General features: G+C 42.2%; 1 protein-coding gene across 1 annotated transcript in view; it reads left to right on the plus strand.

Moving 5' to 3' along the window:
- Window positions 1–2,522: 2,522 nt before the first annotated feature.
- LOC311063768 (5-hydroxytryptamine receptor 3A-like) overlaps window positions 2,523–27,774 on the plus strand; it is a gene marked incomplete at its 3' end in the record, with an annotated part of 40,345 nt that continues 15,093 nt past the window's right edge. Inside the window, exons 1-4 of the mRNA XM_084083369.1 lie at window positions 2,523–2,676; window positions 4,323–4,367; window positions 7,111–7,220; window positions 8,824–8,993. Coding sequence (XP_083939495.1) covers window positions 2,572–2,676; window positions 4,323–4,367; window positions 7,111–7,220; window positions 8,824–8,993 — 430 coding nt within the window. The 5' untranslated portion in view covers window positions 2,523–2,571. The remainder of the gene's footprint in view (window positions 2,677–4,322; window positions 4,368–7,110; window positions 7,221–8,823; window positions 8,994–27,774) is intronic.

A 27,774-nucleotide genomic window follows, 5' to 3' on the forward strand; every position in this document is an offset into this window, starting at 1 on the left:
CTTCCTAGGCATAGTGGGAATGTGGGTGCAAAGGTGCACGGAAAGTGCATGCTGTGTTCATAATGTGAGGCATTTTGGTCCAAACGGAGCAGTCCTGCAGACTTTGGAAGCCATTTTTAGCCAATCAGGATGGAATATGAAACATCTGAAAGAGCGTTTTTTTTTAAATGACTATGGAGATGCTGTGTACCGATTTGCGTGATGTTTGGACAAAATATGTAGGAGTACTGTGAAAAAATGTGTTTTGCAAAAAGCGGCCTCCTGGTGGCACTATAACACTGGGCCATGTGAAAGAAATGGGGCAGAGGTTCTGAATTGGCATCCAGGGAGTGTGTGTGCACAGTTTCGCTGCGATCAAGCCAACGATGCGAGAGATTAGCTATCCACAGACGGACGGACAGGGGGTAAAACATACTCTTGCGCCATGCCTTTCGGCCTGGCGGAGACAATAAAAAAAACGAAAGTAAAGGAAAAGGCCATGTATGCAACAAAAGTAGTCAACAAACTATACTATGAAACATTGGCCACATTGGCAAATAATTTAAGAAAGAGGCAAACATGTTGAAAATAGCCGATCTACAAGCGTACAACGCCTCTCAACGTGAGAGCTTGTAGATCTGCTATTTTCACAATATTGACTTGTGGAACGGAGTCAAACAAAATGGGGGGGTCCCCAGTTCAAATATGATTATTTGGGGGGGGGGGCTGAAAAGGTTGATAACCAGTGCCCTAATCGGACCGAAATTACCTGAAATTACTACATTGCCATAATGCAGCCTAAACGTGCGTTGCACGGGGCGGTCCTGGCATTACGTTAGTTACTGGAGTTAGTGTGGAGCTACACTGTTCTCCAGAAGCCCACAACATACACCATCTGCAATGGACTGACTGAGCAGCAATAATAACATTCGCCACACGAACGTGCATTGTTGACAAAGTGATTGCAAGGCTGCTGCAGGCATGACAGCGACGTTAGCGTTGCCAGCTATAACAGCTCCCTGTCCGTCGTTGCTGCGACTGACTCTGATGGCTACAGCAAACTCTCTCTGCGATGCCATTGTCTGGAAACTGATCCTGGCATGACACGACCAATGAGAGTGAGCGCTGTTGTTGTTGCTAAGACACGGTGTATGGCACATGGCGTCCCTGTCCCATAGCTTGTAGATCTCTCACACATGATTGGCGTAGGCTGCGTTGCCAGGTCTGACTGTTTGTATAAGCGATTTTGGGCTTATTTGGGTGCACTTTTGGGCTCGTTTCCATAGACCACGGCAGCGCTTATTTCTTTCCCGTGACCGATGTGGCGAAAAAGGTGCCAAACGAACCATCCGGAAGTAAATTGCGAGATGAAATATATAGCACTTTTTGATTATTAGAGAAGGAGACACATGTGAAGGTGGAAAATGAAAGGTAGGAGATTATATAGTTTTGCATGAGCGATTTTTGTAGCAAGTTGTGAGAGAATTGGGCCACTCCTGTGGGCGGGGGGCTCAATAGAACCATTGAGGTTTGAAAGGAGACGCTCTCTGTTTGAGTGGTGAGATAGTAGGCCTTAATTGTCAAATGTTCAATCATGTTCTTGTGTATACTCTACATTACTTAAAGGAGTAGTTCACCCAAATAATGACTTATTTTCTATCAATTGCACACCCCATGAAGCCTTGAATTTAGGATTTGTTTTTGTTTTTGTTGCATTCCTAAGCTAATAATTTGATTCCCGTCTCCTACCGACTAATGTATCCGGTAGGAGACACAAAGTAGATTATTTGTGTCTCCTACCGGAAATACACACGGTCATCAAATTGTTGGCTTAGGAATGCCACAAAAACAAAGATAAATCCATGAATTCAAGGCTTCATGGGGCGTGCAATTGATATAAAATAAGTCATTTTTTGGGTGAACTCCTCCTTTAAGAGCATTTTCCAAATATTGTATTTAGGGAAAAAATATCCAATTTTACCTCGAGGTGCCCACTCTTCCTGTTACCTTCACATTCAGCTAATCTTGTCTAAATGCAATCAACGCATACAAGTTATCCATACTAAACCACATGTCCCTGGTGCCAGGCTCAGTATCATTAACTGCAGCACCCACGACAACCATGATGCCAACCCTGACCCCTCCCCATGACCTGGATCCAACAGGACAAGGTGAGTACAATCGTGTTCAATAACTGTCAACAGAAGAGCATGTTGGGGGGGAAAAAATATCCTAGGCTCAATATATTAGGCTCTATGCACAGCAGCCATATTGGAAAGAAATTGTGCTTCTTCCTTACTTCCTTCACAGGTGTTACCAATGATACTAATATGGCTCTGTTCCATTCTGGTCAAACAGAGTCAGGGTGCATAATGAGTACTTTTGGTACTTTAAGTACATTTTGATGCCAATACTTTTGTACTTTTACTCGAATACATTTTGAATACTGAACTTGTACAGTACTTGTAACAGACTATTTCTACAATAGGGTATTGATACTTTTACTTAAGTAAAAACATGTGAGTGCTTCTTCCATCAGTGGTTTCAGGTAAACGGGCGTGTAGTCTCCATGCTGTGGTAGAACACCTGGACATGAGAGCAGACAACAGGCTGTACACCGCCACACGGCCCGCCCTCAACCACACAAAGCCCACCGTGGTCTGGATGCTCGTGGCGCTCACCGCTATTCTAGACGTGGTAAGTGAAACATCGTGTTTTTTTCAAAGTGTTTCTGCTCTACAAATCTGAATCTTGTTTATTGTCACATTACAGGTTTATTAAGGTGTAAAAAACAGTGGGTGAAATGTGTTTTTGTCAGTGGTGGAAAAAGTACTCAACTGTTTTACTTAAGTAAAAGTATCAATACTTCAATGTAGAAGTTGCATGAGCATACAGCAGCTGATACTGTTCAGAAAATAAGGGGAAAAAATGATTTAGAAGACATTTGTAGAATCCCCAGAAGCAAAGATTTGAGTAAAAGATGTTCGCTTAAAAAAAAAACACACATATATATATATATTCAAAGATTCACATTTTCACGATTTTTCAAAAATAGCAGATCTACAAGTGCCGCGCTACGAGCTTGTAGATCTGCTATTTTTAATTAGCCAAAGACATCTAAAATGACACAGATGCGTTCCCGGTCGTGATTGGTTAAGGTGCAGAGTAACATTGGAATAGTAAGTCATGTAAGAAAGAGTCAGTTCTTGTTGTCAGAAGGTGTAAATCGAGTCGATTTGCAGTTATATGTGATCAGTGTATTAGCAAAGTAAGCTCTCTATACCCAATTTGTAACCCCACTGCAGGTCTCTGATGATATTTTATACTTTGTCATATGACAGACTCATGGAAAAAATAGCTGATCTATCACATTGTGAGCTGGTAGAACTGCAATTGTGTTGCTATGTGTGAGAATGTTTGCCTAATGACATGCCTCAAATTGGGAGTCCATAGTTCAGCGGTTCTCAACCTGTGGGTGGGTCCCCACATGATTTTTTTTGGGGGTCCCCAGTTGACAGTAAAATTATTATTTAAAAAAAAATATTTTTGGGGCTGTTGGGCTTGTAGATCGGCTATTTTCACAGTAATTGGCTGGGCAACCAGGGAGCTATGATATACTGTATTATTTATTTATTTGTTTGCATTCAGATCTATATAACGGTTTTATGTCAAGGACCCCTAAATTGATTTATATTTGGCCACGGACCCCCATCTGAAAATGTTTTGTGCCAGGGACCTCCAGAAGAGAAGATTTGTGTATCTCTACAGTAAAAGCTCGCAGCAGGGCACGAAGTGACAAGCTGTGAGCTTGTATCTGCTATTTTTGAATAGCCATCGTATAAAACACGGATAAGTGGTTATGACCCCCTTGAACCCACTCAAGGACCCCCTCGTGGTCCCCGGACCCCACTTTGAGAACCACTGCTCTATACTGTATGTGTGCATGTGAACCTCATCTGTACTGTGCATTTTAGTTTGCGTCTACTTATTTACAATCGCACTTCGTAGCAGTGGTGGAAAAGGTAATCAAATGTTTTACTTAAAGTAAAAGTATTAATACTGCAATGTAGAAATACTCTGTTACAAGTGAAAGTCCGGAATTCAAAATTTACTTGAGAATAAAAGTACAGAAGTATTGGTATGAAAATACAGTTTTAAGTACAAAGTACTCATTAAGCAGAATGTCCCATTTCAATGTTTCAAATGTATACAAATCTTTTGAAAATAGCAGATCTACAAGCTCACAATGTGTCGCATCGCGACATATTGTGAGCTTGTAGAAATAGCCGAAATGAGTTGTGATTGTCAGCTGGTCAATCCTCATCTTGTGTGTGTTTCCTCAGGTGGAGAAAGACCTGAAACTGGTTTCAAGCATGTGGATTCATATGGTGAGCTCTGGTTAGATATCCTCGCTGTATAGGGTGGAAAATGTATTGATTGAATGATTGTTTGTTTGTTTGTTTCCAAAATACAGAATACGGTATTTAGGTGTAAAATAAATAAATACATTTCTGGTAAATTTCTGGTGCCTGTGAGTGTCAGGGGCAGACAATTGCAAATTGACAGAGTATTGGACTCGAGTCATAGTGACTGACTCGAGTCTGACTCGCAAGTCATATTTGACGACTTGCGACTCGACTCGGACTTTGTATGTAAAACTTGCGACTCGACTCGGACTTTGAATGTAAAACTTGTGACTTGACTCGGACTTGGAAGGTAAAAGACCAAGAGACTTGAGACTCGACTCGACTTGCTAGCCAATGACTCCCGACTCGACTCGACTTGAGACAAGATGACTCGTGACTTGTTTTGTCATCGGAGTTCCCCCCCGCATAATAAACAGAGCAGTTGAGATTTCATTCGGCCAGATCTTTCTCAATTTTACTTGAATTCTTATAATTTTAATGTTTATATGATCTGTAAAGCTTATATTTTCATTTGGTATCAGTCATGGATTTATTATAATTTATTATAATTTATTTTCTTATTTTCTGTAATTTATTTCCACGCGCAATCGCGCATAATAAACAGCGCAGTTGAGATTTCATTCGGCCAGAACTTTCTGAATTTTACTTAAATTCTTATAATTGTAATGTTTATATGATCTGTAAAGTTTATATTTTCATTTGGTATCAGTCATGAATTTATTCATAATTTATTATAATTTATTTTCCTATTTTCTGTAATTTATTTCCACTCGCATCTTCAAGCCATGGTGCCGTAGATACATAACCGGAAAACTCGCCCCAAAACACCATCGCCCCCATTTCTTTTCGCGGACCAGCGGTTCTTGTATTCCTGTATTTGTTTTACTGAGGATAAGGTTAGAAATAAGTTTACGGTTAGCCATGTTATTAGTTTTACTGAGGTTACGTTTAGGAATAAGCTTAGGTTTAGGCATAGTTTAATGAGGTTACGTTTAGGAATACCAGGTGAATATCACCGGATTTCCCCCGGGGTGACTGTTTTGGGGCGAGGGTTTTGGTGTTCGTCTGCAGTGGGCAACAGTGCATGCGTCCGCAATAATGCTATCAGGATCAGATTATTAGATATTATTATCAGATATTAGAAGTATATTGGGTACCAAATATACTTACCAAAGAAGTTTTACTTTGGGAAGGTTTTCAGACTCATCCATTCATTGCACTGACCCCAGTTTATATATTTGTAATGGTTCAGGTTTCTTTATACCTGCCCAATAATCTCTCTCTCTGTGTGCGTGCATATGTACAGTATATGTGTATATATATATATATACATATATATATACACACACACACACACACACACACACACACACACACACACACACACACACACACACACACACACACACACACACACACACACACACACAGTATATCTAGGTGTGCCCTGGGATCTTTTGGCTATGCCAGGTGTGCCCACCAAACAGGTTGAGAAACACTGCTTTAGTGTAATTTAGCCTTTCCCTAGTTCTAACTAAATGATCAGACATGTAATGTTGTAATGGATAAATGAACAGCTTTATGCTGGTTTAATTCTTGACTTTAAGATACGGTTTCTCTCTTCCTGAGTGCTTTGTGGGTGGGCTGGGGAACAATAGTAGTGAGGGACTTGACACAACCTTGTGACTCGACTTGTGACTCGGCTTGACTTGCCCACAACAGAAAGACTTGGGACTCGACTTGGACTTGGGACCAAATGACTTGGGACTCGACTTGGACTCGGACCGGAGGGTTGGATTTACTTGGGACTCGACTTGGACTTGGGACCAAAGACTTGGGACTCGACTTGGGACTCGGACCTGAGGGTTGGATTGACTTGGGACTCGACTTGGACTTGGGACCACATGACTTGGGACTCGACTTGGACTTGGGACCAAACGACTTGGGACTCGACTTGACTCGGACCGGAGCGACTTGAACAATACTCTGCAAATTGAAGTGGTTGATTGTAGTGTTTAGAGAAGTTATCAAAAACACATTTATTTGGAATTGGTAAATATACCAGTGAATGCTTATATTAAAAAAAAAATGTTTAATTGAAAAAGTTACACATTATGACTTTAATATTATTCCTGAATTAGGGGGCAAGGTGGCGCAGTCGGTAGCGCTGTCGCCTCACAGCTAAAATGTCCTCGGTTTGATTCCTGCCGGGGATGCTGGGGGCGTGTCCTATCCTCCGCGTCATCAGTGCACATACCCTAGGAGTTTGCATGTTCTCCCCGTGTATCCTAGGGTAGATACCCTCACAAAAACATGTAGAAATCCTGGTCACTATACCACCTCCCCCATGACAGCGGAGGGGAAAGGAACTGGTTGGAATAATGTGTTCCTTCCACGCACTACGTCCTGGGAAACTCCCCCCTGTCAGGTGATAAGAAGGTCAGTTGGCTCTCATGCATTGAAGGAGGCATGAGCTGGGCTCCCTAGGCTGGCGGGGGGAGTGTAGCGTCCAGGATCACTTAGATCATTTGCACCGGGTGAAAAGGGGTTACAAAATCTTGGGATAAAAAAATAAAAACACTTTAATTTGGAATGGGTAAATAGACCAGTGAAAGCTTATATTAAAACATGTTTTTGTTGAATTGAAAAAGTTACACATTATAACTTTAAAATGATTCCTGATTTAAACGTCCTTCTACTGCAGATGTGGGATAATGAGCACATATCCTGGGACCCCTCTAAGTTCTGTGGAATTGAGGAGATTTCGGTCCCCACTGAATGGCTGTGGAAGCCAGACATCATCATCGAAGAGAGGTATGGATAAAAGCATGCAGACATGCTGTGCACACACACACACACACACACACACACACGCACGCACGCACGCACCCACGCACGCACGCACCCACGCACGCACGCAGGCACGCACGCACGCACGCACGCACGCACGCACACACACACACACTAAAAGTGCATACAAAAGTATTGGAATCAAAATGTACTTAAAGTACCAAAAGTAGAAAGTGCTCATTATGCAGAATGTCCCATTTCAACAAGTTCAAAATTTATAAAATGTCGAGCAAATATTTTGAAAATAGCTGATCTCCAAGCTCACAAGTCGCAATGCATTGTGAGCTTGTAGATCGGCTATTTTCAAATGGCCGAAATGTATATAGGGCTGAAGGGGTTAATGTATGTTTTGTAATAATAATTAAAATCTACAAAGTAACTAGTAACCAAAGTTTTCAAATAATTGTAGTGGAGTAAAAGTACAATATTTGCCTCTGAGATGTAGTGGAGTAGAGGAAGGGCGGGAGACATAGGAGGGACAGTTGCAGAAAGAGAGAGAGAGAGAGAGAGAGATTCAGCCTGGATGGAGTGAGAGAGTCTGACAGAAGGATGGAGCAAGGAGGCCCTTTAGGGGTGGAGTTAGGTACAGCAGTGATGGACTGGCCCCAGGAAAGAAATTCCACACAAATACACATCATCATCATCATCATCATCATCATCACATGATGAAACCTCTGAGGACGAGGGAGCAGAGCCTGTGAGAGTGATTGACGAGATACTCAGGGTAATCACACAAGCAGAATAAAAAGGATGTTGTCTAAAATGGTGAAAACAGGGCCAAACACAGCTGGTTACCATGCTAACATCATAATAATTAGGATGAAGTGATTTATGCTGTTGTTGATTATGTTGCGTATTTATGTTGACCATGATGTCTATCATGTTATAATTCATTACGATGTTGATCATGCTGTGTCCGGGTCAGTCGGTAGAGCTCTTGCCTGTAGGCTATCCTGGGCACCGCCGACTCAGTGTATGAATAGTATTGATTGATTGAATACCTTATTTAGAAGGTTGCAGAGAAAAAGCACAATGGAAGTACAGTTTACAATACAAGGCACGCACACGCGCACGCACACACACACACACACACACACACACACACACACACACACACACACACACACACACACACACACACACACACACACACACACACACACACACACACACACACACAAAACACATGGTCGGGTGTTTGGGATGTGGGTTGTGACTAAATATTAATTATTTTTCTGTTTCTTACATTTTGTTTTTTATTATTATTATTATTTCAAAAGATTTTAGAAATTTGCCCAATACGTTTTTTTTCCCAGAAATGTAAAACAATACAAAACAATCTAAAGAATTTAATAAATACATAATCTAAGAAATTCCATAAAACAAACAAACAAAAAAAGCGTTTAAGAAGTAGTGAGTCCCGGGGAGACTCTTTTGTAAAGCTGTGTGTGTGTGTGTGTGTGTGTGTGTGTGTGTGTGTGTGTGTGTGTGTGTGTGTGTGTGTGTGTGTGTGTGTGTGTGTGTGTGTGTGTGTGTGTGTGTGTGTGTGTGTGTGTGTCTCTTCCAGGTTAGAGATGGATAAGGTCGTTCAAAGCCCCTACGTCCTCATAGACAGCAATGGGACGGTCATGGCTCTGAACAAAGAGGTGGTGGTCAGCATGTGCAGGATGAACGTCTACAAGTTCCCCTTCGACACTCAGTCCTGCAACCTCACCTTTTCCTCTGGGATATATTACTGTGAGGGTTATATTACTGTGGGATATATTACTGTAATAAATGTGGGTTTTCTATGATTAAACTGTAAGTATAATGTCAGAACCTGAAAGCACCACAGACAATAAATGTACATATATAATAGAGCAATATTTATTAAAGTGAATACTCAGTGAGCTACAGAATAATAATAAAAGGAGGAGGCAAAACAGTGTAACACAACAGGTCATTTCATAAGGCACTAAGCACTATAAAATCCACTATAAAAATACAGGCCTATATGTGCACACAATATATACAACAGTGTTTATTCAACAGGTACTTAACTCGCCCCTAGGGGCACGACCCCCTGGGGTCTGAGCCCCTAGGGTTGTGTATTTAATGTATCTGATAATGTATCTGATGTATTTCATGTATGTTTTGTAATAATAATCTAAATCAGCAAAGTAACTAGTAACTGAAGTAAAAAATAAATGTAGTGGTGTAAAGTATTGGAAGTACAAGTATTGGGAATTAGAAATACTCTAGTAAAATACAAATACCTCAAAATTGCACTTTAAAGGTAGGGTAAGTGATATTTTTGGGTTAAAACAAAAAGTATTTTGATAAAAGGTTAAAGCACTATATTCTGATAGTAATCATTGCTATAGAGTGTTTGTTCAGTAACAGGAGTCTCCCCGTCTCTCCAGCTCTTTAATAAACAGAAAATACATTTTCCGGTAGGTGTCAAAATCTCAGCCAATCAGGAGAAAGTACCCATTTTAAGCTTCATTTTTATAGTGTTCCAGTTCCAATGTGGTCTGCTCATTTCTTAGTGTCATCACTTCCAATTGCACTTGTTTAATCTATATCCTGATTCAGTTCTCTATCCTGATAAATAAGATAAAATAAGAAAAAATTGGAAATGAAACTGAAACTGAAACGAAAATGCATTTTCTGTTTTATCACCCGATCTACTATGAATCACCCCATGCAATGGAAAGGAATTGCTCCAAATGTTCCCATTCAATGGGGTGGAATTGTACAATCTCTGCAACCCCGCTCACCCAGGTTACCGAAATTACTCCTAAAACCCCATTTAATGGAAAGTCTTCTCCATTGGCTGTTCTCTCGGACACCCCGCCCACCTCTTTCAGACTCGGGTTACAAAAATTACTGCAGAAGTCCCATTTAATGGTATTGAGAGGTTGCCATGGCAACATGGGCTAATATTGCGGTGGTTTTAAATGCATTTTGATTATATAACATTTATATTGTCACATTTATAATTTCTTTTTTATTTTCCCGTCCTTCAGTGAATTTATATGATTTTTTTTTTATAATGTATTTATTTATTCATTCTTTAATTTATTTTTTGCTGACCGAAATTGCGTTGCCATTGTGTTTAATTATTAATTATTTAATGATATTGATAATGTAATTTGGGCCATCGTGTTTATTCATTATTAAATGATAAAAATCAGTTTATTTGTTAAGTTTGGTAAGGGAGGGGTGTGGTGGATTGCTCCATTTACAACGCTAACATAAACGATCAGATTTCAAATATGAAGTGCTTAACTAAAGGCCACGGATGTTACAATTGTGTACGTTCCAGCTTGAGTACCCATATCTTCCGTATTGTTCAATAAAAAGCCTTTTAATCCGATCGACGGCCATTTTCTCCGTCTTTTCATCAGCTTTCAACTATGCGATCCTATCGGTTGGGAGGTGTATTGCACATTATAACTCTATGCGAAAATGGCCGACGATCGGATTAAAATGCTTTTTATCCAACAATACGGAAGATATGGGTACTCATGCTGAAACGTCGGCATGTATAACATCCTGGGCATTTAGGTAAGCACTTCATATTTGAAATCTGTACGTTTGTGTAGACGTTACAGTTGTAAATTGAGCAATTCATCACACCAGGTTGAAGAATGTCCATGACCGTCATCTTTCAGGCCTACCGCTGATAACCATTAGCACATTGTCTCAAAGTGGGGTCCGGGGACCCCCAGGGGTACTTGAGGGGGTTCCAGGGGGTCCCCAGCTAAATGATGGACAGGGACCAAATGGACCCTTATGGGTCTGTAACTCTGAGAGTGTACAAATGTAACCAAATGGACCCTAACAGGTCCATTTGGTTCCATTTGTACACTCTCAGAGTTAAATGAACATTGATTTTACAATATGAAAGTGGGTCCCAGAGACCTACATGCCATTAAATGGGGGTCCGTAGCCTAATGCATGTCAAACTGGGGGTCCTTGAAATTAAAATGGTTGAAATCACTGCTAGAGAGCCGTAAAAATCTTCTCTTATGGGGGTCCCTGGCTTATCATTTCAAATGGGGGTCCGCGGTCTAATAAGTGTCTATTTGGGGGTCCTTGGCACGAAAAAGTTTGAGAACCATTGCATTAGTACATGAAGTCAATTCATTGTTTAATTTCAAATAAGTTTAATTTCACTTATACCACTTCATTCTGTTGATGTTTCTATTTTACTGCTACAGCAATTCATCACAAGGCTTTTTCTTTACTATTTAGCATAAATATAGTCCTGGTTATTTCTCCCTAACGCCCTAAAAAGTCCAAACGGGACTATGTGGTTTGCGCATGTGCAAAGGAACGTTCAACATGGTGTGGTGGGTGTGGTGGGGATTGCTCCATTTACAACGCTAACGTCCAGGTCATAAACGATCAGATTTCAAATATGAAGTGCTTAACTAAAGGCCATGGATGTTAAAATGGTGTACGTTCCAGCTTGAGTACCCATATCTTCAGTATTGTTCAATAAAAAGCCTTTTAATCCGATCGACGGCCATTTTCTCCGTCTTTTCATCAGCTTTCAACTATGCGATCCTATCGGTTGGGAGGTGTATTGCACATTATAACTCTATACGAAAATGGCAGCCAATCGGATTAAAATGCTTTTTATTGAACAACACGGAATATACGGGTATTTTTGAGGGATCGTACATAATTGTAACGTCCGTGGCCATGGGGTAAGCACTTTATAGTTGAAATCTAGACGTTTATGTAGATGTACGGGCCGTAAATGGAAAAAGTGCAAACATCAGGTTGAAGTGTCATGATATGAAACCTATCTATCTATCTATCTACATTGGACTGACACAACGTGAGCTAAGAGACGTGGTTTAAATGCAACATAACACACATCACCACCCAAACAAACCTGGAAATATTCTGTGCATTTTCATATTTTGTTGATCATTTTTCGATAAGTGTTTGTTGAGAACGAGAGATTTGTTTAACTTTTCCAACCCCGTGACGTCACGTCAGATTACTTCCGCATTCCGCGTGTTCGTACTCATGTCTCTGTCAGTGTCAATAAAGATCTGACAAAACAAATCTTTTATGATCTATCTAAACGTTCAAATGTTTTAAAAAGGTGCTGACCCTATGGCCACGGATGTTACAATTATGTGCGGGCCCTTAAAAGTACCCGTATCTTCCGTATTGTTTAATAAAAAGCATTTTAATCTGATTGGTGGCCATTTTATCAGAGAGTTGTAATGTTGCGTGAGTGCAGTACACCTTTCAACCCATAGGGTCAGGTGAAAACATATGGAGAAAATGGCCAGCAATTGGATTAAAAGGCTTTTTATTGAACATTACAAAAGATAGAGGTACTTTTGAGAACCCATACATGATTTTAACATCTGTGGCCATGAGTTAATAATTTTATATTTAAAGTGTGAAGATTTATGTTGATGTACAGGCTGTAAATGCAGAAGTGCAAACACCAGGTTAAAGTTTCGCCATGACTGCCATAATGTATTATGGTTTCCAAGTGCTATACTGCCACCGGACATAAACATTAAAACATTAAAACAGATCAAATAATTGCTGTTTGTGGTTCTATAGGGCGTTGGTGTAAAGTAACTAAGTACATTTACTCAAGTACTGTACTTAAGTACAATTTTGAGGTATTTTTACTTTACTGGAGTATTTCCCAATTCTCAGTACTTTAAACGAAATGATGCAACGCTGATATATATAGTGGATCTAAGTGGTTAAACTTACTGAAGTGATGTTGGTGAATTCCAAACATTATCAAATTATTCTTCATCACCCCTGGACAGGCATCAAGGCACCCTAGGGTGCCACGGCACCCACTTTGGGAAACCCTGGTGTATGCTGAGCAAATAAAGATCTAACAAAAAAACAAAGAAATAGTCACTTATTCTCCAAAATTGTGAATGAAGGTATTAGCTGAACAGGATGTGACATTTCAGTCCATCCAACTTTCCTCTCGTCCCTGCATACTCTTACTGGGCCATTAGGTACACATAAGGTGAAATCTCTGGAATGCCATAAACAGCACATTTCACAAAGATTTACAGAGAACATCAGCAGTCCCTGCATGGGGCTTGAGCCTTGTCACAGATGTCTCATCCCACTTGGCAGCCTCCCATCCCCTCCCCAGAGACACCTTGTTCTACACAAACCATGGCTAGTCTTTGCACTGCTCTCCTGAGAGAGTTGTTTCCATACTGGGGATTCCCAAATTATGTCCAGTGGGTCTCCATATGATTAGCTTAATGAGGCTATAAAAATGTAACGAGGGTTGACCTTTGCAGTCTTTTCGCTGACCTTTGAGCTTTATCAGTGTCAGAAAAAATCAGGGCCGGTGCCAAAAAATCTGGCTTACTCTCAATATGGATTGAGAGAAGTTTCGGATTTAAAAAAAATATCTGGAGCGATTAGTTACAGATTTTGTGCTCAACAAAATCAGTTTTTTATACAAAAGTCAACGTCCAATCTTTTTGGTGACCGTTTGTATTTCCCAAGGTCCTAGAAAATCGAGACCTATCCCATTCAATTCAGCGTCTTTTTTTGAGTCTGAAAAGGTGTTTTTTAATTTAAAAATAAAATATTTTTTAAAAATGTGAGAAAAGCTAAACTTTGAACTATTTCAAAAATCTATAACTTCTTATTAAACAATTCTAGACTATTGATGTAACCTACCATTCGACTCAATATCATAAAATCTATAACTTCAATAAGAAGTTATAGATTTTTGGGAAAAAAAAGTTAAGCTTTTTTCACAATTTTCAAAAATATTTTTTTTAAATTAAAAAACACGTTTTCAGACTCAGAAGAGGACGCTGAATCGAATGGGCTAGGTCTCGATTTTGTATGACCCTTAAAAAGTGGTTTAAACAAGCGTTAAAGTTTAGTAAACTTGAAGCTTTTTTCACAAACATATTATTATTTTATTTTGACCCTTCCACCCTCTTATTTATATGATATTGAGTCGAATGGTAGGTTACATTAATAGTCTAGAATTGTTTAATAAGTAGTTATAGATTTTTGAAATAGTTCAAAGTTTAGCTTTACTCACATTTTTTAAAAATATTTTATTTTTAAATTAAAAAACACCTTTTCAGACTCAAAAAAAGACGCTGAATTGAATGGGATAGGTCTCGATTTTCTAGGACCTTGAGAAATACAAACGGTCACCAAAAAGATTGGACGTTGACTTTTGTATAAAAAACTGATTTTGTTGAGCACAAAATCTGTAACTAATCGCTCCAGATATTTTTTTAAAATCCGAAACTTCTCTCAATCCATATTGAGAGTAAGCCAAATTTTTTGGCACCGGCCCTGATTTTTTCTGACACTGATAAAGCTCAAAGGTCAGCGAAAAGACTGCAAAGGTCAACCCTCGTTACATTTTTAGAAATTGTATTTTTCTTCGAGACTCTGGCTTTAGACTAATGTGATGGCGCTGATTCCAAATATGCAAGTTTCTTTTTTCTCGGACAACAGGAAGTGCCTCAAAAGGCCACTTCCTGGTTGGTTTTAGGGTGTTCCAAGCCTGTGATTTCTCCGATACATTTTTTTTCCAAATCTACACGTAAAATAATGCTAAAATTTGAAATAATCAAACCCTAATATCAAATCATGATTTAATTATCCCTTAATTGGCTATGGTTACGGCTTCGCTATCTCGCTCAATATCTCGAATACGATAAGGACTTAGGGTCCACTTTTTGGATATGTTGTAGAGCTGGCTGAGACGCACATGTGGATGTCTTGTTTGTCCCGTTACGACACACTTCTATTTCTGACTTTGTCCTTTGATATGGTCTTAAGATATAAGACTCTATGTGCCTTCTGAAAGTGTAGGAGGTCAACTTAGGAGTGTCGTACCGGGACAAACAAGACATCCATGCGTGCGCCTTGGCGAGCTGTACAACATATCCGAAAGGTGGATTCTAAAAATGCATCGATTTTGAGATATATCGCTTTATTGCGCGAAATAACTTGACATTTGACCCTAGCCAATTAAGGAGTATGGTAAGGCCGTGTGCGAGGAGAGTTATATGGGCGCGTTCGGGGCGACGCGCTGACCCAGAAACAGGTGTCCAATTTTGTTTTTACTCCTTTCAAACAGTTTTTCACTATCTATCTCGGCCCCTAGGGGGCGCTGAAACAATCGGACAACGTATTATTGATCAGCTCTTCACCCCGGAAGCGTCCATGTAACTTTCCTCACACACAAACATGTGGTTCTGAAAATTAGGGTTATTGGGCTTCTTGAATAATTTGGCCACTATGTGTACACAGTGGTTACTCCCTATGGTCTGAGTATCTACAGGGCTGACAAGGGACTAGTAAAGTATAATAGAGAGTATTAGTTTGGGTGGAAGTCTGCAGTAGCCTCAGAGTGGTGTGCACCTCACTCTGCTATTGCAGACTGTCTCTGCTTTAGGGCGTGGCTGTGATTGCAATGATTGACAATTGCAAGCACTGGTGTGACTGATTGATTGAGTGAGACTGAGTGTGTGTGTGACTGTGTGTGTCACTCTGTCAGTGACACACAGACAGCAGTGACACAAACCTTTTGAAAACCTTTTGAAACCTGGGTTACATCAGCCCTGTAGATACTCAGACCATAGGGAGTAACCACTGTGTACACGGGCCATAGCTTGTGTTCACGAGCCATAGTTTTGCATGAGCCACAGTAAAGTACTGTCTTTTATAGCCTCATAGAGCCCAGCAAAGCCTAGCAAAGCCTACTAGAGCTTAAAACAGCCTATTAGAGACCAGTAGAGTCTAGTACAGTACAGTACAGTACAGTACAGTACAGTACAGTACAGTACAGCCTAGTGCACCAAAACTAGTATAGTCCAGCCTGTTGGGAGAACAGACTAGGGGAAGGTGGTATAGGCCATACTAGCATGGAACAGGCTGGACTAGGCTAGACTAGAGTGTACTAGGCTTTAGCAGACTCTAATACTCTCTATTAGACTTTACTTGTCAGCCCTGTAGATACTCAGACCATAGGGAGTAACCACTGTGTACACATGAACTAACTACAGTAAGTGGCTTACTGCAGTCGCACCTATAGATGTCTGTGTACACATGAACTAATCACAGTAGATCTGTAAAACACGTGGATGGGCTAATTAGATCTGTAAAACATGTGGATGGGCCTATTAGATCTGTAAAACATGTGGATGGAGCAATTAGATCTGTAAAACATGTGGGTAGGCCTATTAGATCTGTAAAACATGTGGATGGGCTAGTTGGATATGTAAAACATGTGGATGGGCTAATTAGATGTGTAAAACATGGATGGGCCAATTAAATCTGTAAAACATGTAGATGGAGCAATTAGATCTGTAAAACATGCGGATGGGCCTATTAGATCTGTAGAACATGTGGATGGAGAAATTAGATCTGTAGAACATGTGGATGGAGAAATTAGATCTGTAAAACATGTGGATGGGCTAATTAGATATGTAAAACATGTGGATGGGCCTATTAGATCTGTAGAACATGTGGATGGGCTAAATAGATATGTAAAATATGTGGATGGGCTAATTAGACATGTACAACATGTGGATGGGCCAATTAAATCTGTAAAACATGTGGATGGAGCAATTAGATCTGTAAAACATGTGGATGGGCCTATTAGATCTGTAGAACATGTGGATGGGATAATTAGATATGTAAAACATGTGGATGGGCCAATTAAATCTGTAAAACATGTGGATGGAGCAATTAGATCTGTAAAACATGTGGATGGAGCAATTAGATCTGTAAAACATGTGGATGGAGCAATTAGAACTGTAAAACATGTAGATAGGCTAATTAGATCTGTAAAACATGTGGATGGGCCTATTAGATCTCAACAAATGGCTCACTGCTGCCCTCCATTGGGAAATTGTAGTCAGCACAGGTGCCGTACACGACACCCATATGCAAGCGTACACGCCCCATTATAACTATGGGGGCGTGTACGCTCGCAAGTACTTCGAGCCTATATTGTACACGAGGCTTATATTTTTCTATTGGAACTCCCTATCGTGTACGGCTTAACTATTGTTATTATTACCCTTATTATTATTATTACCCTTATTATTATTATTATTATTATTATTATTACATTTATAGGTTTTTGTGTTCACCATCCATAGCGGCTATGGCCGGTGAACAGTCCAAATTTCCAGGCCCCACTGTGCGGCCTGTGGGGCCGTGAAAATTCAGGGGGCGGACTCTAAATGTCCTGTGGGCCCCCCTCTGCGCGTGAACACCACTTGTTCGACCATCGGTTTTACGGATTACCCACACGGATGTTTTTCCCTTTGTTTACATTTTAGGGTCCTATCTTGCAGTTCAATCATAATTCCACAGGGTGCCAGGCTATGAGCCACAACTATTAGAAGTGAACAGTGTACACCTCCCACACTATACTATGGGAAACAGCCTACTATTAGAACTATGGGCTGTGTACATTGTGTACACCTCCCATACTATGCTATGGTAAATGGCGTTTACCATCGTGTGACCTCCCGGGACGCTGTTTATCGCCAATTCCCGCCTAGTCCAGCCTGTTCCATGCTAGTATGACCTACACCACCCTCCCCATGTCTGTTCTCCCAACAGGCTGGACTATACTAGTCTTGGGTGCACTGTACTGTACTGTACTGTACTGTACTGTACTGTACTGTACTGTACTGTACTAGACTCTACTGGTCTCTAATAGGCTGTTTTAAGCTCTAGTAGGCTTTGCTAAGCTTTGCTGGGCTCTATGAGGCTATAAAAGACAGTACTTTACTGTGGCTCATGCAAAACTATGGCTCGTGAACACAAGCTATGGCTCGTGTACACAGTGGTTACTCCCTATGGTCTGAGTATCTACAGGGCTGACAAGGGACTAGTAAAGTCTAATAGAGAGTATTAGAGTCTGCTAAAGCCTAGTGCACTCTAATCTAGCCTAGTCCAGCCTCTTCCATGCTAGTATGACCTATACCACCCTCCCCATGTCTGTTCTCCCAACAGGCTGGACTTTACTAGTCTCGGGTGCACTGTACTGTACTGTACTGTACTCTACTAGACTCTACTGGTCTCTAATAGGCTGTTTTAAGCTCTAGTAGGCTTTGCTAGGCTTTGCTGGGCTCTATGAGGGTATAAGAGACAGTACTTTACTGTGGCTCATGCAAAACTATGGCTCGTGAACACACAAGCTATGGCCCGTGTACACAGTGGTTACTCCCTATGGTCTGAGTATCTACAGGGCTGACAAGGGACTAGTAAAGTCTAATAGAGAGTATTAGAGTCTGCTAAAGCCTAGTGCACTCTAGTCTAGCCTAGTCCAGCCTGTTCCATGCTAGTATGACCTATACCACCCTCCCCATGTCTGTTCTCCCAACAGGCTAACTTTACTAGTCTCGGGTGCACTGTACTGTACTGTACTGTACTGTACTGTACTGTACTGTACTGTACTGTACTGTACTGTACTGTACTGTACTGTACTGTACTGTACTAGACTCTACTGGTCTCTAATAGGCTGTTTTAAGCTCTAGTAGGCTTTGCTAAGCTTTGCTGGGCTCTATGAGGCTATAAAAGACAGTACTTTACTGTGGCTCATGCAAAACTATGGCTCGTGAACACAAGCTATGGCTCGTGTACACAGTGGTTACTCCCTATGGTCTGAGTATCTACAGGGCTGACAAGGGACTAGTAAAGTCTAATAGAGAGTATTAGAGTCTGCTAAAGCCTAGTGCACTCTAATCTAGCCTAGTCCAGCCTCTTCCATGCTAGTATGACCTATACCACCCTCCCCATGTCTGTTCTCCCAACAGGCTGGACTTTACTAGTCTCGGGTGCACTGTACTGTACTGTACTGTACTCTACTAGACTCTACTGGTCTCTAATAGGCTGTTTTAAGCTCTAGTAGGCTTTGCTAGGCTTTGCTGGGCTCTATGAGGGTATAAAAGACAGTACTTTACTGTGGCTCATGCAAAACTATGGCTCGTGAACACACAAGCTATGGCCCGTGTACACAGTGGTTACTCCCTATGGTCTGAGTATCTACAGGGCTGACAAGGGACTAGTAAAGTCTAATAGAGAGTATTAGAGTCTGCTAAAGCCTAGTGCACTCTAGTCTAGCCTAGTCCAGCCTGTTCCATGCTAGTATGACCTATACCACCCTCCCCATGTCTGTTCTCCCAACAGGCTAACTTTACTAGTCTCGGGTGCACTGTACTGTACTGTACTGTACTGTACTGTACTGTACTGTACTGTACTGTACTGTACTGTACTGTACTGTACTAGACTCTACTGGTCTCTAATAGGCTGTTTTAAGCTCTAGTAGGCTTTGCTGGGCTCTATGAGGCTATAAAAGACAGTACTTTACTGTGGCTCATGCAAAACTATGGCTCGTGAACACACAAGCTATGGCCCGTGTACACAGTGGTTACTCCCTATGGTCTGAGTATCTACAGGGCTGACAAGGGACTAGTAAAGTCTAATAGAGAGTATTAGAGTCTGCTAAAGCCTAGTGCACTCTAGTCTAGCCTAGTCCAGCCTGTTCCATGCTAGTATGACCTACACCACCCTCCCCATGTCTGTTCTCCCAACAGGCTGGACTTTACTAGTCTCGGGTGCACTGTACTGTACTGTACTGTACTGTACTGTACTAGACTCTACTGGTCTCTAATAGGCTGTTTTAAGCTCTAGTAGGCTTTGCTAGGCTTTGCTGGGCTCTATGAGGGTATAAAAGACAGTACTTTACTGTGGCTCATGCAAAACTATGGCTCGTGAACACACAAGCTATGGCCCGTGTTCACAGTGGTTACTCCCTATGGTCTGAGTATCTACAGGGCTGACAAGGGACTAGTAAAGTCTAATAGAGAGTATTAGAGTCTGCTAAAGCCTAGTGCACTCTAGTCTAGCCTAGTCCAGCCTGTTCCATGCTAGTATGACCTATATCACCCTCCCCATGTCTGTTCTCCCAACAGGCTGGACTTTACTAGTCTCGGGTGCACTGTACTGTACTGCACTGTACTGTACTGTACTAGACTCTACTGGTCTCTAATAGGCTGTTTTAAGCTCTAGTAGGCTTTGCTAGGCTTTGCTGGGCTCTATGAGGGTATAAAAGATAGTACTTTACTGTGGCTCATGCAAAACTATGGCTTGTGAACACACAAGCTATGGCCCGTGTACACAGTGGTTACTCACTATGGTCTGAGTATCTATAGGGCTGACAAGGGACTAGTAAAGTCTAATAGAGAGTATTAGAGTCTGCTAAAGCCTAGTGCACTCTAGTCTAGCCTAGTCCAGCCTGTTCCATGCTAGTATGACCTATACCACCCTCCCCATGTCTGTTCTCCCAACAGGCTGGACTATACTAGTCTTGGGTGCACTGTACTGTACTGTACTGTACTGTACTGTACTGTACTGTACTGTACTGTACTGTACTGTACTGTACTGTACTGTACTAGACGCTACTGGTCTCTAATAGGCTGTTTTAAGCTCTAGCAGGCTTTGCTAGGCTTTGCTGGGCTCTATGAGGGTATAAAAGACAGTACTTTACTGTGGCTCATGCAAAACTATGGCTTGTGAACACACAAGCTATGGCCCGTGTACACAGTGGTTACTCCCTATGGTCTGAGTATCTATAGGGCTGACAAGGGACTAGTAAAGTCTAATAGAGAGTATTAGAGTCTGCTAAAGCCTAGTGCACTCTAGTCTAGCCTAGTCCAGCCTGTTCCATGCTAGTATGACCTATACCACCCTCCCCATGTCTGTTCTCCCAACAGGCTGGACTTTACTAGTCTCGGGTGCACTGTACTGTACTGTACTGTACTGTACTGTACTGTACTAGACTCTACTGGTCTCTAATAGGCTGTTTTAAGCTCTAGTAGGCTTTGCTAGGCTTTGCTGGGCTCTATGAGGGTATAAAAGATAGTACTTTACTGTGGCTCATGCAAAACTATGGCTCGTGAACACAAAAGCTATGGCCCGTGTACACAGTGGTTACTCACTATGGTCTGAGTATCTATAGGGCTGACAAGGGACTAGTAAAGTCTAATAGAGAGTATTCGAGTCTGCTAAAGCCTAGTGCACTCTAGTCTAGCCTAGTCCAGCCTGTTCCATGCTAGTATGACCTATACCACCCTCCCCATGTCTGTTCTCCCAACAGGCTGGACTTTACTAGTCTCGGGTGCACTGTACTGTACTGTACTGTACTGTACTGTACTAGACTCTACTGGTCTCTAAAAGGCTGTTTTAAGCTCTAGTAGGCTTTGCTAGGCTTTGCTGGGCTCTATGAGGGTATAAAAGATAGTACTTTACTGTGGCTCATGCAAAACTATGGCTCGTGAACACACAAGCTATGGCCCGTGTACACAGTGGTTACTCCCTATGGTCTGAGTATCTACAGGGCTGACAAGGGACTAGTAAAGTCTAATAGAGAGTATTAGAGTCTGCTGAAGCCTAGTGCACTCTAGTCTAGCCTAGTCCAGCCTGTTCCATGCTAGTATGACCTATACCACCCTCCCCATGTCTGTTCTCCCAACAGGCTGGACTTTACTAGTCTCGGGTGCTTACTGTACTGTACTGTACTGTACTGTACTAGACTCTACTGGTCTCTAATAGGCTGTTTTAAGCTCTAGTAGGCTTTGCTGGGCTCTATGAGGGTATAAAAGATAGTACTTTACTGTGGCTCATGCAAAACTATGGCTCGTGAACACACAAGCTATGGCCCGTGTACACAGTGGTTACTCACTATGGTCTGAGTATCTATAGGGCTGACAAGGGACTAGTAAAGTCTAATAGAGAGTATTAGAGTCTGCTAAAGCCTAGTGCACTCTAGTCTAGCCTAGTCCAGCCTGTTCCATGCTAGTATGACCTATACCACCCTCCCCATGTCTGTTCTCCCAACAGGCTGGACTTTACTAGTCTCGGGTGCACTGTACTGTACTGTACTGTACTGTACTGTACTGTACTGTACTAGACTCTACTGGTCTCTAATAGGCTGTTTTAAGCTCTAGTAGGCTTTGCTAGGCTTTGCTGGGCTCTATGAGGGTATAAAAGATAGTACTTTACTGTGGCTCATGCAAAACTATGGCTCGTGAACACAAAAGCTATGGCCCGTGTACACAGTGGTTACTCACTATGGTCTGAGTATCTATAGGGCTGACAAGGGACTAGTAAAGTCTAATAGAGAGTATTCGAGTCTGCTAAAGCCTAGTGCACTCTAGTCTAGCCTAGTCCAGCCTGTTCCATGCTAGTATGACCTATACCACCCTCCCCATGTCTGTTCTCCCAACAGGCTGGACTTTACTAGTCTCGGGTGCACTGTACTGTACTGTACTGTACTGTACTAGACTCTACTGGTCTCTAAAAGGCTGTTTTAAGCTCTAGTAGGCTTTGCTAGGCTTTGCTGGGCTCTATGACGGTATAAAAGATAGTACTTTACTGTGGCTCATGCAAAACTATGGCTCGTGAACACACAAGCTATGGCCCGTGTACACAGTGGTTACTCCCTATGGTCTGAGTATCTACAGGGCTGACAAGGGACTAGTAAAGTCTAATAGAGAGTATTAGAGTCTGCTGAAGCCTAGTGCACTCTAGTCTAGCCTAGTCCAGCCTGTTCCATGCTAGTATGACCTATACCACCCTCCCCATGTCTGTTCTCCCAACAGGCTGGACTTTACTAGTCTCGGGTGCTTACTGTACTGTACTGTACTGTACTGTACTAGACTCTACTGGTCTCTAATAGGCTGTTTTAAGCTCTAGTAGGCTTTGCTGGGCTCTATGAGGGTATAAAAGATAGTACTTTACTGTGGCTCATGCAAAACTATGGCTCGTGAACACACAAGCTATGGCCCGTGTACACAGTGGTTACTCACTATGGTCTGAGTATCTATAGGGCTGACAAGGGACTAGTAAAGTCTAATAGAGAGTATTAGAGTCTGCTAAAGCCTAGTGCACTCTAGTCTAGCCTAGTCCAGCCTGTTTCATGCTAGTATGACCTATACCACCCTCCCCATGTCTGTTCTCCCAACAGGCTGGACTATACTAGTCTTGGGTGCACTGTACTGTACTGTACTGTACTGTTCTGTACTGTACTGTACTGTACTGTACTGTACTGTACTGTACTAGACTCTACTGGTCTCTAATAGGCTGTTTTAAGCTCTAGCAGGCTTTGCTAGGCTTTGCTGGGCTCTATGAGGGTATAAAAGACAGTACTTTACTGTGGCTCATGCAAAACTATGGCTTGTGAACACACAAGCTATGGCCCGTGTACACAGTGGTTACTCCCTATGGTCTGAGTATCTATAGGGCTGACAAGGGACTAGTAAAGTCTAATAGAGAGTATTAGAGTCTGCTAAAGCCTAGTGCACTCTAGTCTAGCCTAGTCCAGCCTGTTCCATGCTAGTATGACCTATACCACCCTCCCCATGTCTGTTCTCCCAACAGGCTGGACTTTACTAGTCTCGGGTGCACTGTACTGTACTGTACTGTACTGTACTGTACTGTACTAGACTCTACTGGTCTCTAATAGGCTGTTTTAAGCTCTAGTAGGCTTTGCTAGGCTTTGCTGGGCTCTATGAGGGTATAAAAGATAGTACTTTACTGTGGCTCATGCAAAACTATGGCTCGTGAACACACAAGCTATGGCCCGTGTACACAGTGGTTACTCACTATGGTCTGAGTATCTATAGGGCTGACAAGGGACTAGTAAAGTCTAATAGAGAGTATTAGAGTCTGCTAAAGCCTAGTGCACTCTAGTCTAGCCTAGTCCAGCCTGTTCCATGCTAGTATGACCTATACCACCCTCCCCATGTCTGTTCTCCCAACAGGCTGGACTACTAGTCTCGGGTGCACTGTACTGTACTGTACTGTACTGTACTGTACTGTACTGTACTGTACTGTACTGTACTGTACTGTACTGTACTCTACTAGACTCTACTGGTCTCTAATAGGCTGTTTTAAGCTCTAGTAGGCTTTGCTAGGCTTTGCTGGGCTCTATGAGGGTATAAAAGACAGTACTTTACTGTGGCTCATGCAAAACTATGGCTCGTGAACACACAAGCTATGGCCCGTGTACACAGTGGTTACTCCCTATGGTCTGAGTATCTACAGGGCTGACAAGGGACTAGTAAAGTCTAATAGAGAGTATTAGAGTCTGCTAAAGCCTAGTGCACTCTAGTCTAGCCTAGTCCAGCCTGTTCCATGCTAGTATGACCTATACCACCCTCCCCATGTCTGTTCTCCCAACAGGCTGGACTTTACTAGTCTCGGGTGCACTGTACTGTACTGTACTGTACTGTACTGTACTAGACTCTACTGGTCTCTAAAAGGCTGTTTTAAGCTCTAGTAGGCTTTGCTAGGCTTTGCTGGGCTCTATGAGGGTATAAAAGATAGTACTTTACTGTGGCTCATGCAAAACTATGGCTCGTGAACACACAAGCTATGGCCCGTGTACACAGTGGTTACTCCCTATGGTCTGAGTATCTACAGGGCTGACAAGGGACTAGTAAAGTCTAATAGAGAGTATTAGAGTCTGCTGAAGCCTAGTGCACTCTAGTCTAGCCTAGTCCAGCCTGTTCCATGCTAGTATGACCTATACCACCCTCCCCATGTCTGTTCTCCCAACAGGCTGGACTTTACTAGTCTCGGGTGCTTACTGTACTGTACTGTACTGTACTGTACTAGACTCTACTGGTCTCTAATAGGCTGTTTTAAGCTCTAGTAGGCTTTGCTGGGCTCTATGAGGGTATAAAAGATAGTACTTTACTGTGGCTCATGCAAAACTATGGCTCGTGAACACACAAGCTATGGCCCGTGTACACAGTGGTTACTCACTATGGTCTGAGTATCTATAGGGCTGACAAGGGACTAGTAAAGTCTAATAGAGAGTATTAGAGTCTGCTAAAGCCTAGTGCACTCTAGTCTAGCCTAGTCCAGCCTGTTCCATGCTAGTATGACCTATACCACCCTCCCCATGTCTGTTCTCCCAACAGGCTGGACTTTACTAGTCTCGGGTGCACTGTACTGTACTGTACTGTACTGTACTGTACTGTACTGTACTAGACTCTACTGGTCTCTAATAGGCTGTTTTAAGCTCTAGTAGGCTTTGCTAGGCTTTGCTGGGCTCTATGAGGGTATAACAGATAGTACTTTACTGTGGCTCATGCAAAACTATGGCTCGTGAACACAAAAGCTATGGCCCGTGTACACAGTGGTTACTCACTATGGTCTGAGTATCTATAGGGCTGACAAGGGACTAGTAAAGTCTAATAGAGAGTATTCGAGTCTGCTAAAGCCTAGTGCACTCTAGTCTAGCCTAGTCCAGCCTGTTCCATGCTAGTATGACCTATACCACCCTCCCCATGTCTGTTCTCCCAACAGGCTGGACTTTACTAGTCTCGGGTGCACTGTACTGTACTGTACTGTACTGTACTAGACTCTACTGGTCTCTAAAAGGCTGTTTTAAGCTCTAGTAGGCTTTGCTAGGCTTTGCTGGGCTCTATGAGGGTATAAAAGATAGTACTTTACTGTGGCTCATGCAAAACTATGGCTCGTGAACACACAAGCTATGGCCCGTGTACACAGTGGTTACTCCCTATGGTCTGAGTATCTACAGGGCTGACAAGGGACTAGTAAAGTCTAATAGAGAGTATTAGAGTCTGCTGAAGCCTAGTGCACTCTAGTCTAGCCTAGTCCAGCCTGTTCCATGCTAGTATGACCTATACCACCCTCCCCATGTCTGTTCTCCCAACAGGCTGGACTTTACTAGTCTCGGGTGCTTACTGTACTGTACTGTACTGTACTGTACTAGACTCTACTGGTCTCTAATAGGCTGTTTTAAGCTCTAGTAGGCTTTGCTGGGCTCTATGAGGGTATAAAAGATAGTACTTTACTGTGGCTCATGCAAAACTATGGCTCGTGAACACACAAGCTATGGCCCGTGTACACAGTGGTTACTCACTATGGTCTGAGTATCTATAGGGCTGACAAGGGACTAGTAAAGTCTAATAGAGAGTATTAGAGTCTGCTAAAGCCTAGTGCACTCTAGTCTAGCCTAGTCCAGCCTGTTTCATGCTAGTATGACCTATACCACCCTCCCCATGTCTGTTCTCCCAACAGGCTGGACTATACTAGTCTTGGGTGCACTGTACTGTACTGTACTGTACTGTTCTGTACTGTACTGTACTGTACTGTACTGTACTGTACTGTACTAGACTCTACTGGTCTCTAATAGGCTGTTTTAAGCTCTAGCAGGCTTTGCTAGGCTTTGCTGGGCTCTATGAGGGTATAAAAGACAGTACTTTACTGTGGCTCATGCAAAACTATGGCTTGTGAACACACAAGCTATGGCCCGTGTACACAGTGGTTACTCCCTATGGTCTGAGTATCTATAGGGCTGACAAGGGACTAGTAAAGTCTAATAGAGAGTATTAGAGTCTGCTAAAGCCTAGTGCACTCTAGTCTAGCCTAGTCCAGCCTGTTCCATGCTAGTATGACCTATACCACCCTCCCCATGTCTGTTCTCCCAACAGGCTGGACTTTACTAGTCTCGGGTGCACTGTACTGTACTGTACTGTACTGTACTGTACTAGACTCTACTGGTCTCTAATAGGCTGTTTTAAGCTCTAGTAGGCTTTGCTAGGCTTTGCTGGGCTCTATGAGGGTATAAAAGATAGTACTTTACTGTGGCTCATGCAAAACTATGGCTCGTGAACACACAAGCTATGGCCCGTGTACACAGTGGTTACTCACTATGGTCTGAGTATCTATAGGGCTGACAAGGGACTAGTAAAGTCTAATAGAGAGTATTAGAGTCTGCTAAAGCCTAGTGCACTCTAGTCTAGCCTAGTCCAGCCTGTTCCATGCTAGTATGACCTATACCACCCTCCCCATGTCTGTTCTCCCAACAGGCTGGACTACTAGTCTCGGGTGCACTGTACTGTACTGTACTGTACTGTACTGTACTGTACTGTACTGTACTGTACTGTACTCTACTAGACTCTACTGGTCTCTAATAGGCTGTTTTAAGCTCTAGTAGGCTTTGCTAGGCTTTGCTGGGCTCTATGAGGGTATAAAAGACAGTACTTTACTGTGGCTCATGCAAAACTATGGCTCGTGAACACACAAGCTATGGCCCGTGTACACAGTGGTTACTCCCTATGGTCTGAGTATCTACAGGGCTGACAAGGGACTAGTAAAGTCTAATAGAGAGTATTAGAGTCTGCTAAAGCCTAGTGCACTCTAGTCTAGCCTAGTCCAGCCTGTTCCATGCTAGTATGACCTATACCACCCTCCCCATGTCTGTTCTCCCAACAGGCTGGACTTTACTAGTCTCGGGTGCACTGTACTGTACTGTACTGTACTGTACTGTACTGTACTGTACTGTACTGTACTAGACTGTACTAGACTCTACTGGTCTCTAATAGGCTGTTTTAAGCTCTAGTAGGCTTTGCTAGGCTTTGCTGGGCTCTATGAGGGTATAAAAGATAGTACTTTACTGTGGCTCATGCAAAACTATGGCTCGTGA

This window comes from Gymnoscopelus microlampas, assembly GCF_963454915.1.
Source record: "Gymnoscopelus microlampas genome assembly, chromosome: 2".
Taxonomy (NCBI): domain Eukaryota; kingdom Metazoa; phylum Chordata; class Actinopteri; order Myctophiformes; family Myctophidae; genus Gymnoscopelus; species Gymnoscopelus microlampas.